The sequence below is a fragment of the Pogoniulus pusillus genome, chromosome 7 (genome assembly GCF_015220805.1).
Source record: "Pogoniulus pusillus isolate bPogPus1 chromosome 7, bPogPus1.pri, whole genome shotgun sequence".
NCBI lineage: Eukaryota > Metazoa > Chordata > Aves > Piciformes > Lybiidae > Pogoniulus > Pogoniulus pusillus.
Genome location: NC_087270.1, coordinates 39022282 through 39040501, shown reverse-complemented (window position 1 = coordinate 39040501; position 18220 = coordinate 39022282). Strand labels below are relative to the sequence as shown.

Here is an 18220-nt window from a genome sequence, read left to right as displayed (position 1 = left end):
TTTCTCTCCATCCTCCTTGTAGGCTCTCTTCAGGTACTGGAAGGTTGTTACCAGATCTCCCCAGCTCTGAGCAGGTTCTGGTCCTCTCAACCAGAAGCATCACCCAGGGATCCCACTGTGCTCCTTAAAATGGAGATACCAAAGCACCTTCAAGTATTTTTGGCCAGAATGGAGATACAAACCTAAGGCTTCTGTCCTCCAGCAGCGAGTTCAGCAGAGCACAGACACTGCCCTAACAGAAGGGAAAGTCACAACTGCATTTTCCCCCTAGTCTGCTCCCAATTAACAACTGGCATGTCAGAGGAAACTGTGGCCAGCCAAACAGGTCTGCAGATGCAGCAATGCTTCCGGATTTAGACGTTTTCCAAAGATGATTCCTTTTTAAACGAGCAGCTAAATTGAATGAGCTTTCTCAGCTGGCCACCAAGCCAGCAGAAAAGGACATTACGCCACTGGAACTGGCTGCAGAGATCAAAGCCAGCTACTTCTTCTATAACAAAGCTGAAGGGAAGGATTAGTCACTGCCAAAAGCCACAGGAGCTGGCACTGGCAGTGAACCCAGCTAAATTGCTCCAAAATGCCTACAAGCACACACCACCTAACCCTGGACGAAGAGCAGAAAGCAAACTGCTGCAGGGCTTTTCCAGCCATGGCTCTGCCACTGACAGACCTGCAAGTATGCAGAGAAGAAAGCTGAGATGGGAGCTCAGCTTGCAATTTCTTAGAACGTGAGCACAGGCTGTGAAAATACTGGTTTGGGTTGAAGAAGGTTCAGCCCCAAACCCAAGAAGCCCTTTCACAGCTCAGCTGGGTTCACAGGCAACCCAAGAAGCCCTTTCACAGCTCAGCTGGGTTCACAGGCAACCTCCATGCATGACACCAGCAGCCCACACAGAGCCCTTAGGCTTCCAGAATAACCCAACCCAAAGCCAGTCATTACTGGGGAGATGGGCAGATGTTATACTGTTTCAAAACAAAATGAAGCCACAACACAACTGGGTAGTCCTGAGCCAATCTGCCCCCTCACAAATACAGCCCACTATCAGGTCAGTACAAAATCTCATGTATCAGCTCATGAGGATACATCTCTCCCTTCTTTTGTCTCCAGCACACGCAGCCTAGCAAGCTTAGATGGTGCCACCCCTCAGCCGTCAGGCCTGAAACGTACATGAAGGGCTCAGGACAAAGAAATCAAGGCAGTGTTGCTTAGAAATCACTGTTTGAGGTTCAAACACCCCCGTAAAGAGATTTGTCTTCAGAAAGCTGTCTGGCTTCCACAAAGCTTTTTCTGCTGGTGCTTGGATCCCTGCAGCCTTTGGCAAGCAGAGATGGCTGCGCTGGCAACACCGTACTAAGCCTCTCAGGCTGAACCAGTAGCTTCTCTCTCTGCCTGGCAAAAGCTTGACCTAAAATGATACACTTCTCCTGACTCTTCTAAGTGCAGCTTTGTCCAGACTAAGGCAGATCAACCTGAAGATGCTAGCCTGGGATTGCAGAGTGGCTCAAGTGTATAACCCCATTTAGGTTTCTCCTAAACTCACTTTTCCACTTCCCTGTCTCCTCCCATCTTCAGGGCATGACACGGGCTAATCAATGTAGGTAGGAGAAGAGGTTAAGGGGAGGCTGCTGGGTGTACTCTTTGCTTCCCTGACTTGAACTGCAAGTCCTGGGAGGAGATTTAAAGAAGTTTCTGGAAAGAAAATGGATAATTTAATTAGTGCATTAGAGGATCTGTTTTGAGTGCAAGCTGTTCCAGAGCTTAATCACCTTGCTGCTCAGGGTTTTGTGCTTTCCCACCAAAGCAAGGGTGTATGCAGCAGTGACACTTCTGAAATACATATTAAATACATTAAAGCAAACTTCCTTAAGGTAATTCTGCTTGTTCAAGCTCAGCTTATTCCTTTAGGTTTTCAAGACTAAAACTGAAGCAGAAACAAGGAAAATGAATCCTGTTTCCGTGCCCCCAAATAACACCCTGCTCAGAGCCACAAAGATGGATGGTGAATTAGCTCCAGAGGATCTGGAGAGGTGCTAAAACCATGTACTGGGTTTCAGTTAGGCATCTGGACTTGTACCTATGCTGCAGGTTTGCTGAGGAATTGCAAGTGTCCTACAGCAACCAGAAAGCAGCAGCACATCAGTGCTGAGCACACTGCAAAACACAGCTGTATCTGAATCTTCTTGGGTGGATCTTACTGCAATTTGTGTGGGTGGGATGTGTGGTTGCCTGAGTGTTTTGTTTCATTTGTTTCCCTTCACTTCTATTCATGTGGATGAAAATGCTGTCAAGGAATCACAAAGCAAAGTGTGGTTCCTGCTGTCATCCTCGGTACACTCTTTAGCAATCTTGAGTGTGGATCACAGAACCACAGAATGGTAGATGATGGAAGAGACTTTGGGATGCCTAATCCAACCCACTTGCTAAGTCAGGGTCATCCTGTGCAGTTAGAATCATAGAATGGTTTAGGTTGGAAGGGACCTCAAAGATCATCCAGTTCCAACAACCTGCCATAGGCAGGGACACCTCCCACTAGAACAGGTTGCTCAAGGCCTCATCCAACCTGGCCTTGAACACCTCCAAGGAGGGAGCAGCCACAACCTCCCTGGGCAACCTGTGTCAGTGTCTCACCACCCTCACTGCAAACAACTTCTTCCTAACATCCAGTTTAAATCTTCCTTTGATCACAACCTTGCCCAGGATCACATCCAAGCATGGATTTCTCCAGGAAAGGAGACAGCACAACCTCCTTATGCAGCCTGCTCCAGCACCCTCACAGGAAAGAAGTTTTTCCTCATGTTCAGGTGGAACATCCTGGGTTCCAGTTTGTGCCTGTTGCCAACTCTCCTGTCACTGGGCACCACTACAAAGAACTTGGCCTCATCTTACTGACTTCTGCCCTTTACATATTGATCAGCATTGAGAAGATGCCCTCTCAGTCTTCTCCAGGCTAAAAAGCCCCATTTCCCTCGGCTGTTCCTCACAAGACTTGCACTCTAGAGCCTTCACCAGCTTTCTTGTCCTCCTTTAGATGTGCTTCAATGCCCTCAGAGCAAGAGGCCCAACAGTGAACATGGTATTCAAGGTGCAGTCTCAGACGTACCCAGTGCAGGGGGTGATCCCTGCCCTAGTCCTGTTGGCCACTCTGTTGCTGATCAAAGCCAGGATGCTGTTGACCAACTTGACCACTGCTGGTGCATATTTAGCTGGCTGTTGAGCAACACCCCCAGGTCCTTTCCTGCCAGCAGTTTTCCAGCCACTCTTACGCAAGCCTGGTGCATGCATGGGGTTGTTGTATCACAGTATCACAGTATCATCAGGGTTGGAAGAGACCTCACAGATCATCAAGTCCAACCCTTTACCACAGAGCTCAAGGCCAGACCATGGCACCAAGTGCCACGTCCAATCTTGCCTTGAACAGCTCCAGGGACGGCGACTCCACCACCTCCCCGGGCAGCCCATTCCAGTGTCCAATGCCTCTCTCAGTGAAGAACTTTCTCCTCACCTCCAGCCTTAATTTCCCCTGGTGCAGGCTGAGGCTGTGTCCTCCTGTTCTGCCGCTGGCCACCTGAGAGAAGAGAGCAACCTCCTCCTGGCCACAACCACCCCTCAGGTAGTTGTGACACAAGTGCATTTGGCCTTGTCGAACCTCATCCCATTGCCCTCAGCCTATTCATCCATTCTGTCCCTCTGTAAAGCTTCCCAACCCTTCAGCAGGTCACAGCTACAGCACAACTTACTGTTACCTGCAAACTTACTGAGAGTGCCCCCCATCCCCTCAGGCAGGTCTTTGACACAGATACTAGTGTGCCTTTGCCAGATGCCACAGACATCTTCAAGCACATGTTTTAAAGGATGCATCAGTGGGCATAGATCCTGAAAGAAGGCACTCAAGAGTTCAAGAAGCGACTGCAATGTTGCTGTTGGTGCTGCCAGAGTCCCCCTCCCCAGGTTCTTCTGTCTGGGGAAGTTCTCCTGCTGCAGTGCTAGAGATACAAACATCTGCAGAAAGCAGGTTTTTAAGCATGCACAGGCAAGACTGCTCATTACAACCTTTGTTTTCTGTTGTGACACTGTTTAGCATCAAATGGGAACAATTTTGTACAGCTCAACTGCAGCATAAAAGCACTTTAAATTAGATGTCTGTTCCAGGGGCAACCTTGAGTCGCTACATACACAATTTTACATTAAATTATATTTCTATGGAGTCTTTTCAGGCTTGGTACAGGGCCAGGATATTTTATCAGAGACTGCAGTGCAGCTAAGGAACCTTGCTGATTTTTCAGTCAATTAAGCCATCACAAGAAATCAGTATCTGAGTAAAAAGTTTTTTAAAATCAAATATATTCTGTAGCCCTCTTTATCTCACCATCCTCAAAGATCCAACACAACTTCAAGGTTTGCTCTTGAGTAAGTCCCAGCCCAGAAGGGAAAAGAATCTACATAACCCACACTGGAAGAACAAAATCACCACCAAGCAGCACGGTTTGCAAATTAAGTCTCAAGGAACTGATCCTTGAACTGCAGCCCCCCTTACAACAAGGATGTGGCGATGCTGGAGCATGTCCAGACCAGGGCCACGAGGATGCTCAGAGGCTGCAGCAGCTCTGCTGTGAGCACAGACTGAAAGAGTTGGGGCTGTGCAGGCTGGAGCAGAGGAGGCTCCCAGGTGACCTTAATGTGCCTTTCCAGGATCTGAAGGGGGCTACAAAAAAGCTGTGGAGGGACTTTTGAGGCTGTCAGGGAGTGCCAGGACTAGGGGGAATGGAGCAAAGCTGGAGGTGGGGAGATTGAGAGTGAATATGAAGAGGAAGTTGTTGAGCATGAGAGTGGTGAGAGGCTGGAATGGGTTGCCCAGGGAGGTGGTTGAGGCCCCATGGCTGGAGGTGTTTAAGGCCAGGCTGGCTGAGGCTGTGTGCAGCCTGCTCTAGGGTAGGGTGTCCCTGGGCATGGCAGGGGGGTTGGAACTAGATGATCCTTGTGGTCCCTTCCAACCCTGACTGATTCTACGATTCCATGAACTAAGGCCAGCCCATGCAGTAAGTCTAAAGAGTAAGCCCAGGCTTTTTGCTAGCACAAAGCCACAGCACAGTCCTAAGTCCCACCAAGGCGTCGCTGGTAGCACTTAACACCACATCATAGTTCCAAGGGTCCTTTTGGTTATGCTAGAGAACATGCTACACCTGTTGCTTTGTCTCACTAGGCTCTGATTGACTTCACTAACATTCTGGGTTCAGGTGCTTTGATCATGTTGACACACATGTGCTGCTGTTGTGCTGCTCCTCAGTGTCAGTGCCTGGATCCACTTCATTTGCAATGAGGGGACACCCAGACTTGCCCTTGTCCACTTCTTGTTCGCTCAACTGTCCTCTGCATAGCTCTGTATCTTGAGACTTGAATGCAGGGCAATTCCCTGCACCCCAAAGCTACTGAAAGTTACTTATTACACAGACATACAGCACTGCTTCCAGACCTGAGAGAACCAACTCTCCACCAAAAGACTCTGGATCCCCTGTAAGGAAATCAGATTCATAGCTCTGCAGTTTCTTGTGACACTGGCAGCTGTGAGGGTTTGTGTTTCTTGCCAACCCCATGTGTACCCACCCGTTTCTTCCCCTGGCTAGCACATCCCACATCTCAGCTGCTGAGGCTCAAACAGAGCCTCACCTCTACTCCCCATGTTCTTTTTCCCTTCCCCACAGCAGGTCTCAGGATCTGTCACTGATGCAGCCCAGGTAAATTTTAACACCATTACTGTACTAAGCCATTCACACAGATGAAGGACTAGATGATCTTCCAACCCAACTCAAACCATTCTAAGAATACTATGGACTGCCAAAGTGATCTAAACAGCCAGTCTGGAAGGATGTGGACTTAGCAACAAGCACTGGAGTGGGATGGGTGCCTGGAGGCTGCAATGGGTGAGAAAGCTCAAGGGGTTTGGGCTCTTTAAAAACATGAGGTTTAAAAATGGGAAGAGAGCATTCCTGCTATCAGACACACGCTCTCCTTCGGAAAGGACCTTGGCAGAAGCTCACTGTGCTCCAGCTGTTCCCTGGCACTCAGCCATGAACACAATGTTACCATCTGACATCCGAAACCAGACAAGAAGCTATTTTCTCCTCTTGAACCAGGAAGGTTTCTCTTGAACATAGAATTGTTTTGGTTGGAAAAGATCTTTAAGATTATCGCGTCCAACCACTATCTAATGCTACCAAGTCTAGTGCTAAACCATGTCCCTTGGCACCACATCTATACTACTTCCAAATCCCTCCAGGGATGGTGATTCAACCACCTTCCTGGGGAGCCTATTGCAGTGTTTGGTAACCCTTTCAGTGAAGAAGTTCCTTCTAATACCCAATCTAAAATTCCCCTGGTGCAACCTGAAGCCATTTCCTCTTGTCTGATGGCTAAGAAGGGATTGGATATCCCCCACAGAACATCAGCCCCAAAGGCAACAGGCAGCAACTCCTGCGTGTCAAGGTGCCTCCCAAAAGCCAACACAATAGATATGCAGATGGCAGCAGATTAAAAGAAAGCCATTAACTTCCACCAACAGAAACATATTTTTCCTTCACAAATAGCAGCCATTAGCAAGAGCAAGGAGAACAATCCCCACTCTCCAGCTCTGAAGGAGTACACAGTTTTCCAGCAGACATAATGTGAAGATTTTGCAGAATTCAGGCATTCTACAGGACTAATGTGAAAGATTATTTGACAATTATCCAAGCAATTTTCTCTGCTCATTGTCCCTGGACCATAAGGGTTTTTAAATGTGAGCTGAAGGATTTATTCATCACAATAATAATAAAACGAAATATGAAATCAATGAATCTCTTTGCATAAAGCATAAAGCTCACATGGTTATTAAGCTCAGCAGCATCCTGTCACATAAACCACACACAGTTTGCCTACTTAAGTACCATCTCCCTCTTTTATTTTTCCTTTCCCTAATTGGCAAGGCATTATCCTTCCATTTGTCCTCCAAACACGACCAGATTCACACAACACGATGTTGTTTCTTGTTCCTGGCTCTATGCCCACACCTGGAGATTTATATTTACTGTGGACTGTTAACAAGGGCCAGCACAGAAAGTTCCACTAGGATGACAGAGAAGTCCTGAAGTAAATAAACACATACATAAGTAAATGTTTAGTCAGAATTAACTCCTTACAAGCAACACTGCTAACGTACAAGCAAATAGCTGGGCACGAAGAGGAATGCCAATGGGTTTTGAAGCTGTTACTTACTTTGGCAGGAGAAGAAAAAAAAATCAACCCAAATCCAAGCAAAAGTCAATTACAGCCTTTGGAGCATGACAGCTGTCATAGTGACACCCGCCTTGGTGCCTTTTTTTTTGCCCCTCTTTTCTTCCCTGCCATCCCTTGCCACAAAGTTATAAATAGCTCTTAAGGCCCTTGCAGGAGCTCTGGCTTCAGTGGGTGTCTCTTTTGTCTTTACAAAAGTTTTATCCCATGAAGTGCAGAAACAGCCCCTACTTAGGTATTTACTGAGTGCCAACTGTGCTGAAGGTGTGACACTCAAAGGAGGCCAGGCAGAGATCTGCCATAAACAAGAATCTCTAGTTTTAAGCCTCCAGAGGCATATTAGGCTCCACAGAAGCAATCACTGTTTCATGAGTGCCAAACACCCAGCACCTGTGCAGATCCTGTGTTTATACAGTTCAGGCTCTCCTGCACAACAGCTCCTGTCTTTCATAACCCAAAGGGCCACAGCAATTCATCTCGCCTAGGTTCATACACCCACAGAGCACTGGCATACACCTCTGAACATCTGGCTCCCGTCAAAGCTGGTGGAGAGAAAAACAGGCAGTTCTAGAGCAGGAACCAAGGCATTCTCATGCAAACGACAAAAACAGCTGGGAGGAGTCAGATCTGCTCTTCTCTGGCGACAAAATCATCCAGATCAGGTACAAACACCTACAACCAGGAGAGACGAATGCTGTGCTAGATGGCTTAAGCTGAGCTGAGCTACACCTAACTTCAAGGCATACACCCCACCAGGAAGCAAGACCACAGTAACTACAGGTTTCTTACCATGATTGGGACACCAATGTCTGGCCACAAGAGATCCTCAGAGGGAAGCTTGGGAGAGTTCCACACTACCACCACTTTATTTAAGTATGGCAGACCATTGAGCCTCTCTAGGGAGTTCATCAACACTTCCTCCCGCTCGTAAGTCAACATCACTACTGTGAACTGCTCCCGGGGGACATTGCCACCTAAAGCAGCCTGGAACTCCTTCCCAGAGCCACCTGCTCCTCCACCAATCGGTCGAAATCCAGTCCCAGACCCCAAAAACTTTGCTTCTGATGGCAAAACAGGGTCAAAGGGAGTGTAGGGGAAGAGGTGGAAAGGCCCCGGAGCAGAATTCCAATTCCTGTAGATGTCCATTGCAGTGAGGGTGAAATTACGGAGATACTTGGGAGACGCATAGGGTGGTTCTGTTTCCACAGGCCCCAAGTCCAGGTCACCATTGTCTGCCATATTGGGGTCTGTGCCAGCAGCTTTGCCAGACCGGTGAGGAATTTCCACAGCAGGTTCTTCTCGGATAGGAGCAGCCGGGATCTGGATTCGAGTCCTTATGATAGCTAAGACTGTGCTGAACACGTTGTCAGAGGTGGAGAAGTAGGTCTCCCACAAGAAGCGGCCCTGCCTCCTCATGGCAAGGAGATCGTTGTCAGAAATGCTTCTCAGAAGAAAGTGCACTTCTGTGATACGTGGCTTTGGTATGATTAAGGCTGCCTCGTTCCACCGGATCACATCGTTATAGGGTAGCTGAACTTGCTCTCCGAGAACCACCGGGATGGCTCCGACTTCCAGAGCCTCAAACAGTCTCATGGCACACCCAGCAGAGATCACCAAATGGGTGTCCCCTGGGGTGATTATCAGTGCAAAAGTAGATAGCTTCAGTAGCTCTAGTCTGTCGTCCCTTTCTCCACACAGAGCCCACTCAGTGGGCAGACTTGCCTTAGGCTGGTTCTTACATGTGAACTCCACCAAAACGAAGTCCAACTTGCTGTCCTGAACAGCCTTCAGGGTGGTAATGATCCGATCATCGTAGTCAGCTGGGGCGTTGCCTTCTATCTCCTCTTCGAAAGAGCGAACCTCCTGCAAGCTAGATCGGAGAGACTCAATCTTCTCCCCCTGGAAACTGAAGAGATATTTACGCTTGACTGGCACCTGGGGTGGGATTTCTAGGAAATTGGGTTCAGACATAGCGTGGACCAGAGGTGACACCACAATATCAAACCCCGGTCGATACTGCGCATCGTAAAAGGTGGACTGGGCAACCATGGCGCGCCCTGTGCTGATGTTGTAAATGAAGTTCTGAGTTTCTGATTTCCTTGATAAATTGATGATGAGATGGTTATGTCCATCAGTCCTCCAATATGGCAGAGAGTGCAACTGTTGCTCGAGTTCAGTAGGTTTTGGCATCACAGGCTCTTGCATTTCCCCCACTAAAATGATATACACACAAGCAATATTTGCGTTTTCAGTAACATAAACATTAGTTCTGACAGTCGCCTCGAAGGCTTGTTTAATTAAAGGGTCTAAGGAACTACCCAAAGGGTAATCGTCACTGTTGTAGACATAGACTGGAAAGCCAGATGTCAACGGGCAGCGAGAGTAGTCAAAGCAGTTGTGCAGCCTGCAGTTCCGGATGGATTTTGGCAGGGGGAAGGTCACATCGTCTTTGTCTGGCAGCAGCCGGATGGGCAAAGAGAGCTTAGGCTGGTTCTGAGCCATCAGTTCTTTGTAGGAATGCTCTGTCTGGCTGATGACATTCTTCAGCTGCAGCAGGTCCTGCTTGGCGTTTTCAATGCTCTTTTTGCAGGCCTCAATCTTCAAGTTGAGCTTGGCGATCTCGCTGTTGAGCTCCTGCCGCTTGGCCTCCAGCTGGAGCAGCTCCTCGCTGACCGACTCTCGGATGCGGCACAGGTCTTGCACATGCTTTACCTCACACAGCTCGCTGCCGGTCCGAGGGCCGAAGATGCGCTTGCCGGCGTCGTCCGCGTCATCGATGGTGGTTAAGTAGTAGTGGGCAATGAGGGGAAAGAAGACGAGGATAATGAAGAGGGTGAAACTAAGCCAGGTGAGCCGGATCCGACTGGACCATCTCAACACCCACGGCTGGCCTCCGTTCCCCACTCCCCCATTCCGCAACATCGTATATCCAGTCATGAGTTCCAAGGTGGCTGCGTGCCCAATCACGTTGGATCAGTAGCCATAACCATAGGAGTTTTTCGAGCAAGTCTCTCGAAAAAAGAAGTTATTGTGCCTGCTTAAGGAGAAGCCAATGGAAGGGGAATTTCATCTTGTTGTGCCAGCGGCTCTTCCACAGTCGTTTTGCTGCAGGCGCAACATTTGATCCCAGCAGACTCAATCACTGACCTCCTCACCCACCCGCAGCCCACCCTTGGTCTGCGGGCAACCTTTGCTGGAAGTGTCACAGCGTTGTCATGGTGACTCGAAGGCTCAACCAGCACAAGAAAAACACAATGGGATCAAGCCAAACTCTATTGCTGCTGCTCTTGACATCCTGCATTACCATCCAGTGAATATGCAGAGGCACCAGATACTGTGGAGAAGGAGCCAGAAGAGAGTCCTGTGAGTGTCAGTCTCTCTCATCACTGCTGCAGCTCTGCCATTCCTGCAAGAGAACAATCACATATTCAGATAATGTGAACAAAACGATCCCAGAGTGACCTAAGACACGGCCAGTTTTTAAAAGCAACTGTCCTTTCTGTGCAAGAGTAGCCTTGGTACATGTCTGACACCTCCAGGGTTAAACACCAGCAAACCTGGGAAAGTGATGGGACTCATTAGATGTGGGCACATGGGTGTCTGCAGGCGCTCTGCTTTTCATTAGGGTTGCATGCTTCAGTGGCCAGACCAGAAAAATCACAGTGCCCGGGTCTGGTTTGCTATTTCTCCCTCTGCTGCTACCTTGCTGGGTAACCTGCTGCTGAACATCTGCAGGCCTCTATCTGCTCGTGTACAGAATGGAGAAGTCACTGTACACCTGCCCCTTCTACCCAGCTTTGCCCATTGGGGTGCTGGTACTCAGCAGTGCTGTGGATCTGTACTGCATAACTCAGTGTAATTGTTGTCGTTTTGGGCTAGTGGCTAGAAGCTGATGAGGAATGTTTAGATTATTTTGCTTTCCTTTCCTGCTGGAAAATTTTGATTCCTTGCAAGAGAAAGTTTAAAAGAGAACGTTGGTCATGATAAGACATGCATCAGACAATGACTGGTCAAAAGTGGCAAAGTCTATGCTGTACACCAAAGCAGAGATGCTTCTGTTAGGATCTGCTGGGTGCTGTGCCACCCAAGCACTATCACTTGTTTAGATGTTTCTTAGAAAACTCCACTATAAATCATAAAACCATACAATTTTTCAGGCTGGAAGAAACCTCTAAGATCATTAGGCCCAACTGTTAATCTAATAGTACTAAATCCACAACTAAATCATATCTGTCATCACTATGTCTACATGCTTTTAAAGTTCCTCTAGGGATGAAGACTCCATCACATTCCTGGCCAGCCTGTTTCAGGACTTGACAGACCTTTGAGGAGAGAAACCATTTCTAATGTCCAACCTAAACCTCCCATGGCATAAATACTGCATCCATCTCTGGAGCCCCTATTACAAGAGGGATGTGGAGATGCTGGAGTGTATCCAGAGGAGGGCTAGGAGGATGCTCAGAGGGCTGCAGCAGCTCTGCTGTGAGGACAGACTGAAAGAGTTGGGGCTGTGCAGGCTGGAGCAGAGGAGGCTCCCAGGTGACCTTCCTGTGGCCTTCCAGGATCTGAAGGGGGCCTACAAAAAAGCTGGGGAGGGACTTTTGAGGCTGTGAGGGAGTGGCAGGACTCGGGGGAACGGAGCAAAGCTGGAGGTGAGGAGGAAGTTGTTGAGTATGAGAGTGGTGAGAGGCTGGACTGGGTTGCCCAGGGAGGTGGTTGAGGCCCCATGGCTGGAGCTGTTTGAGGCCAGGCTGGCTGAGGCTGTGTGCAGCCTGCTCTAGGGTAGGGTGTCCCTGACATGGCAGGGGGGTTGGAACTGGCTGATCCTCGTGGTCCCTTCCAACCCTGACTGATTCTAGGATTCTGTAAGGCTGTTTCCTTTTGCCCTATTAGCTGGGAGAAGAGATCGACCCTCACCTTACGCCAACCTCCTTTCAGGGGATTAGGGAGAGGAAGAAGGTGTCCTCTGAGCCTCCTTTTCTCCAAACTAAGCAACTCCAGTTCCCTCAACTAATTCTTAAAGGACTTGTGCTCTAGATCCTTCATCAGCTTCACTGCCCTATGGTGGACACAGTCCAGCATCTCAATGTCTGCTGGAATAAGGGGCCCAAAACTGAACTAAGGATTTGAGGCGTGGCCTCATCGGTGCCCAGCAGAGGGCGACTATTACTGTCCTGCTCCTGCTGGTCACACTATTGCTTATATACACCAGGATGTTGTTGGCCTCCCTGACTACCTGTGCACATGCTGGCTCATATTCATCTGTCTGTTGAGCAGCCCCCTCAGGTCCTTTCACAGCCACACTTCCACAGGTCTGGAGCATCGCATAGCATTGTTGTGACCCAAGAACAGGACCCAGCACTTGTCCTTGTTGAATCTCATCCCCTTTGCCATAGCTTGATCCAACTTGTCCAGAGAAGGGCAACGAAGCTGGTGAGGGGCCTGGACCACAAACCCTATGAGGAGAGGCTGAGGGAGCTGGGGGTGTTCAGCCTGGAGAATAGGAGGCTCAGGGCAGACCTCACTGCTGTCTACAACTCCCTGAAGGGACATTGTAGCCAGGTGGGGTTGGCCTCTTCTCCCAGGCAACCAGTAATAGAAGAAGGAGACACAGCCTCAAGTTGTGACAGGGTAGGTCTAGGCTGGGTGTAAGGAGGAAGTTGTTCCAGAGAGAGTGATTGGCATTGGAATGGGCTGCCCAGGGAGGTGGTGGAGGCACCATCCCTTGGGGTCTTCCAATAAAGCCTGGATGAGGCACTGAGTGCCATGGTCTAGTTGACTGGCCAGGGCTGGATGCTAGGTTGGACTGGATGATCTTGGAGGTCTCTTCCAACCTGGCTGATTCTATGATTCTGTAGAGCCTCCCTACCCTCCAGCAGATCAACACCGTTTTATTTTGGGGAAGAGGAGGCTGATGGGAGACCTCATCACTGTCTACAGCTACTTGAAGGGACATTGTGGAAAGGCTGCTGCTGGTCTCTTCTCACAGGTAACTGGAGACAGAACAAGGGGGAATGGCCTCAAGCTGAGACCAGAGAGGTTTAGATTGGACATTAGGAAGACGTTTTTCACAGAGAACGTGGCCAGTTTCTCCAGAAAGATGCTTTGGGACATGGTTTCAAGGTAGTGAATGCCTACATAGTATAGGCATAAAAGCCAAGGATGTGGTTAACTCATGCCTGAGTCTTTACGACCTCAGATTTAAATCTAGGCCACAGGAATATGCTGCCAGCAGAAACTCCCTTGCCTTTTTTTATGAGCATCCACTGAGGTATGTGACTTTCTGGAACATTCTTTCATATACTGGACTTCTCAGATCACTGACAAATGTAGTTCTGGGCTTAGCTTTGAGTCTTGCAGAGCCTCAGGAGAAGCTTATTCATTTCCACTTCAATTTTTAATTAGAGGAAAGTCATCTACACCGGTGACGGTCATTTTTCACTACATCTATTTAATACTCCTCTCATCTATCATCAAGAATTAGCACAAAGAGGGGGAGGAAGCAAACCTCAGCTGAAACAGAGGTCTGGAAACAGACCAAAGCAAAACCAAAGTTCACCTTCGAGGAGGAGAGAGAAGGTAGGAATAATTTTGAGTGCAGTTCACAAGTTTGAGGCAGAAAAAGTAAAAGGAAGATTTATTAGAGAATCAACCAGGTTGGAAGAGACCTCCAAGATCATCCAGTCCAACCTTGACCACCTCCAGGGACAGAAACTTCACCACCTCCCTGGCAGCCCATTCCAATGCCAATCACTCTCTCTGGGAAAAACTTCCCCCTAACATCCAGCCTATACCTCCCCTGGCACAACTTGAGACTGTGTCCCCTTGTTCTATTATTGGTTCCATGGGAGAAGAGCCCAAGTCTATCTGACTACAACCTCCTTTCAGGTTGTATTTGACTCTAGATGGGGAAAATTATAATGAAAGGGGTGGAGAGAAGCAGAGTAAAGCACTGTGCTAGTTTGAAGCTAGCTAGAATGTTTTGGTGAGAAGAATTAGACTACAGGCTGTGAAAAGGAAACAGTGGTGATGTCTGCTTCACTCGTAGGCTTGCTGAGATATACAAGAATAAAAACATAGATAAGAGAGTTAATGTCTGGGCTTGGGGCCGAACTTCTCTCTCTCTCTCTAATCTAACCTGCAGTCTTTCTGACTAATGACTTGCTTCCTAACCCCCCTGGCTGACTCTCTATACTACCTTAAACATAAAGCAAGACCTTGGGTAAGGTGGAAGGGCAGCTGTGAGCCCCTGCTGGGGACTCAGGTTTCTGGGAGGGCTGCTGTGTTTCTGTATTACCTTTTAACTTGTCTATTTCTGTCTATAGCTGTATAGATTGTCAATATCTGCTTGTATGTTGTGCTAAGCTGCAAATATAAAGCATTCAATTTCCAGAGCTGCTGGGTCTAGTCTGGGTAATTTTGCAAAGCAGGGGGGGAGTAACACCCAAACCATCACAAACACAATTCCTAGGCTTAAATGCTGTAACTTAATGCTTCCTGCTTCTACCCCCTGATTCTTGAGAAACCTACCCCAAGCCAACCCACAACTGATGCACGACAAATAGGAACACTTAAAATTAAGGCAGATTTCAGATTCATAACGTTGCTTGGTAAATGGCACTGGTGTAAATCTCAGAAAGCCCAGAGGATGAAAGGGCTAGAAAGTCAGCAGAAGGCTAAATCAGCTTTCTTGGATCTTGGCAGCACAGTTGCTGTGGGCAGATGCAGGAGGCTTTGGCTCTGCTGGCAGGACATTTTAATACTGTTCTCTGTACAGCAGCGTGCATTTGCCCGGGCTGGGAGAGAGGCTGGTGATGAATGTAAATCCCCAGCGCTGCTGCACAGCGCTGTCAGTCAGGCACAGCCAGCCCTGGCCTCACATCATGCCTCTGGGACTTGCTGCTACACAACAGGAGGGTTTTAGCACGCACCAGTGTACCAAGCAGGCGTAAAACAGCAATAGAAAAGCTTTTAAAGTCTATTCTTCTACTTCTTTTTCTTTTTAAAGCTGTCCCCAGGAAATGAAGCTCATTGTGGCCCTGTCTGTGTGCATACACCACTTGGTCATTCCCTACTGCTTGAACCTGGTCTCACAGGGGCTGCAGAGATCCCAGAATTGCTTCTAGTTTTCTGCAAAATGCCTGCCAGGAGATGGGAGCTGCCCTGTTAACCCTTTTTCCCAGTGAAAAGCCAAGGCACATGCTCACTTGAACACCAGTGAATCTAAAAACCAGTTTAACTTCAAGACACACATGGGAAAAGCAGCTCTATTTTTTGTTGGTGTTGCTGTTTAGGGATGCCATAGAGTAAGTGCAGTCAAACCTGCAAGGATTTGAGATGGAATAGGAACAAGAGCTCATAAATGTTGCTGGGAAAAAATGAGGGGGTGCATCATAGAATCATAGAATCAACCAGGTTGGAAGAGACCTCCAAGATCATCCAGTCCAACCTAGCACCCAGCCCTCAACAATCAACCAGACCATGGCACTAAGTGCCTCATCCAGGCTTTGCTTGAAGATCTCCAAGCACGGTGACTCTACCACCTCCCTGGGCAGCCCATTCCAATGCCAATCACTCTCTCTGACAACAACTTCCTCCTAACATCCAGCCTGTACTTTCCCCTACCACAACTTGAGGCTGTGTCCCCTTCTTCTGGTGCTGGTTGCCTGGCAGAAGAGACCAACCCCACCTGGCTACAGCCTCCCTTCAGGGAGCTGCAGACAGCAATGAGGTCAGCCCTGAGCCTCCTCTCCTCCAGGCTGCACACCCCCAGCTCCCTCAGCCTCTCCTCACAGGGCTGTGCTCCAGGCCCCTCCCCAGCCTTGCTGCCCTTCTCTGGACACCTTCCAGCACCTCAACATCTCTCTTCAATTGAGGAGCCCAGAACTGGACACAGCACTCAAGCTGTGGCCTGACCAGTGCTGAGTACAGGGGAAGAATAACCTCCCTTGTCCTGCTGGCCACACTCTTCCTGATCCATGCCAGGATGCCATTGGCTCTCTTGGCCACCTGGGCACACTGCTGCCTCATCTTCAGCTACTATCTACCAGTACCCCCTGGTCTCTTTCCTCCTGGCTGCTCTCAGCCACTCTGTCCCCAGCCTGTAGTGCTGCTTGGGGTTGTTGTGGCCAAAATGAATAACCCTGCACTTGGCCTTGTTAAATCTCATCCCACTGGCCTCTGCCCACTCATCCAGCCTGTCCAGGTCCCTCTGCAGGGCTCTCCTACCTTCCAACAGCTCCACACCTGCTCCTAGCTTGGTGTCATTTGCAAACTTACTGATGCTGGACTCAATCCCCTCGTCCAGATCATCAATAAAGATATTGAACAGGACTGGGCCCAGCACTGATCCTTGGGGAACACCACTAGTGACAGCTGCCAACTGGATGTGGCACCATTCACCACCACTCTCTGGGCTCTCGACACATTGCATCAGACTGGCCAGAGAAAACTGCAGCTCCATAGGCAGTAAAAGCAATCCTAAAGGTTAGCAGCTAAGACTACATCTAAATCTTGCTCCTGTACAGTTTTGCTCATTTATGAGCCCTAAACAGTAATGAAATGGCAAAGTGGACTCTTTAAAATGGCAGCTGGGGACCCTGAAAAGATAAATTCATTGCCCCACACATGATCCTCTGCAGCTGTTCTGCCATCTAATCCTTCCAGTGGCTCCCCTGGTCCTTCCATTCAGTTGGCAGAGAACTTTAGTTTCCTGACCTAAAAACACAGGCTGTGCATTAAAAGAAAAAATCTGTATGCTCTGTCAGCTTCAGGTTTCTAAGTGACTCTGCCACTAGCTTGGACAAGACCACACAGGAAAGACCAGAGGGATTTAAAATGCAACATGTGCAGCTTGGGAACAGTTAAAAGTATTGACTGTCAGCGTGAAATATGTGCTGGTGATAAAGCAAGCACTTCAGACACACTCTGAGCCTCTTCTTCATTACTAAGACTTTACTCCTCATCAACCTGATAGAGTCTGACGTTGTTATTAGGACTTTAAAAAACCAAGCCAAGTAAAAATCCATTCTGTGGCTTTACCATGAGAGACCTCAGTGTGGTATTTAAGAGGAATAAGCAGCCCTGGGAAAAAAAGCTGATTTCCATAGCTCCCCAAAAAAAGATGTTTGGGAGGAGAAGAAAGGTGTTTGTTGTTGGGCTCTCTACCAGCCCATTCCTCTCATCCTCCAGTACTAATTATTCCTTTAAACTGACCAAGCCCCACACTGAGAAACTCTCGTTGGCATTGTAGCACAATGTTGCTGCCTGACAGGCTAAATACACCCCCCCTACACACATCCTCCCCCTGAAAAAGAGGCAGGAAGAGCTGTTGGGAGATCAGAAGGTCAATAACTATCAAAACCTCCTCCCAAATGCCAACCTGACTGACTCCTTGGGCTCAACAGGTGTGCACTTTCTGCACTGCAGTTCCTTCCCTCCCAGCGCAGGGCTGCAAGATGAAATTGCTGTTTGACTACACTGTCACATCTTAGTGCAAATCTTGGGCTACATTCCCAGCTTTCCCCAACTCCACAGTGGGCAGTCCTTGTGTTGATGAAGTCATGGGAAGACCCAAGGATCTCCCTCATTTTGTATTTCTAGTAGGAAGAGTCAGGTCAGCCTGATCTATGGATGCCTGTGGAGTCTTTACTCTGCAAATGTTTGCCATCGAGATCCTTCTGCAAACACCTGAGCACACCTGTTCCTCTCTGCTTACACCTCTTTTTGTCCATCTCCTTATAAAATGTAGGGAAATATTGTTCCTATCTCAGCATATTTGTGACATTTTAAAGTTTGGTCCTCTGGAGCTCAGCACAGCAGTAAATAACCATTAGGTAGAATACAATGACACAGACTGCACCGAACCTTGCAGGAGAAAAACCCACAGGGATCCTACATCTGCTAAATCAGAGCTCCCAGACTCTGCCTGTATGCATCCACACCTGTCCTTAC

The 18220-nt window shown here is 48.5% G+C and overlaps 1 protein-coding gene across 4 annotated transcripts in view; it reads right to left on the bottom strand.

Moving 5' to 3' along the window:
* Nucleotides 1-18220, bottom strand: part of EXTL3 (exostosin like glycosyltransferase 3) — a 205718-nt gene that overhangs the window by 35175 nt on the left and 152323 nt on the right. For all 4 annotated transcript variants that reach the window (XM_064146649.1, XM_064146648.1, XM_064146650.1 and 1 more), the window contains one exon: nt 8057-10673. In XM_064146649.1, coding sequence (XP_064002719.1) covers nt 8057-10204 — 2148 coding nt within the window. In that variant the 5' untranslated portion in view covers nt 10205-10673. The remainder of the gene's footprint in view (nt 1-8056; nt 10674-18220) is intronic.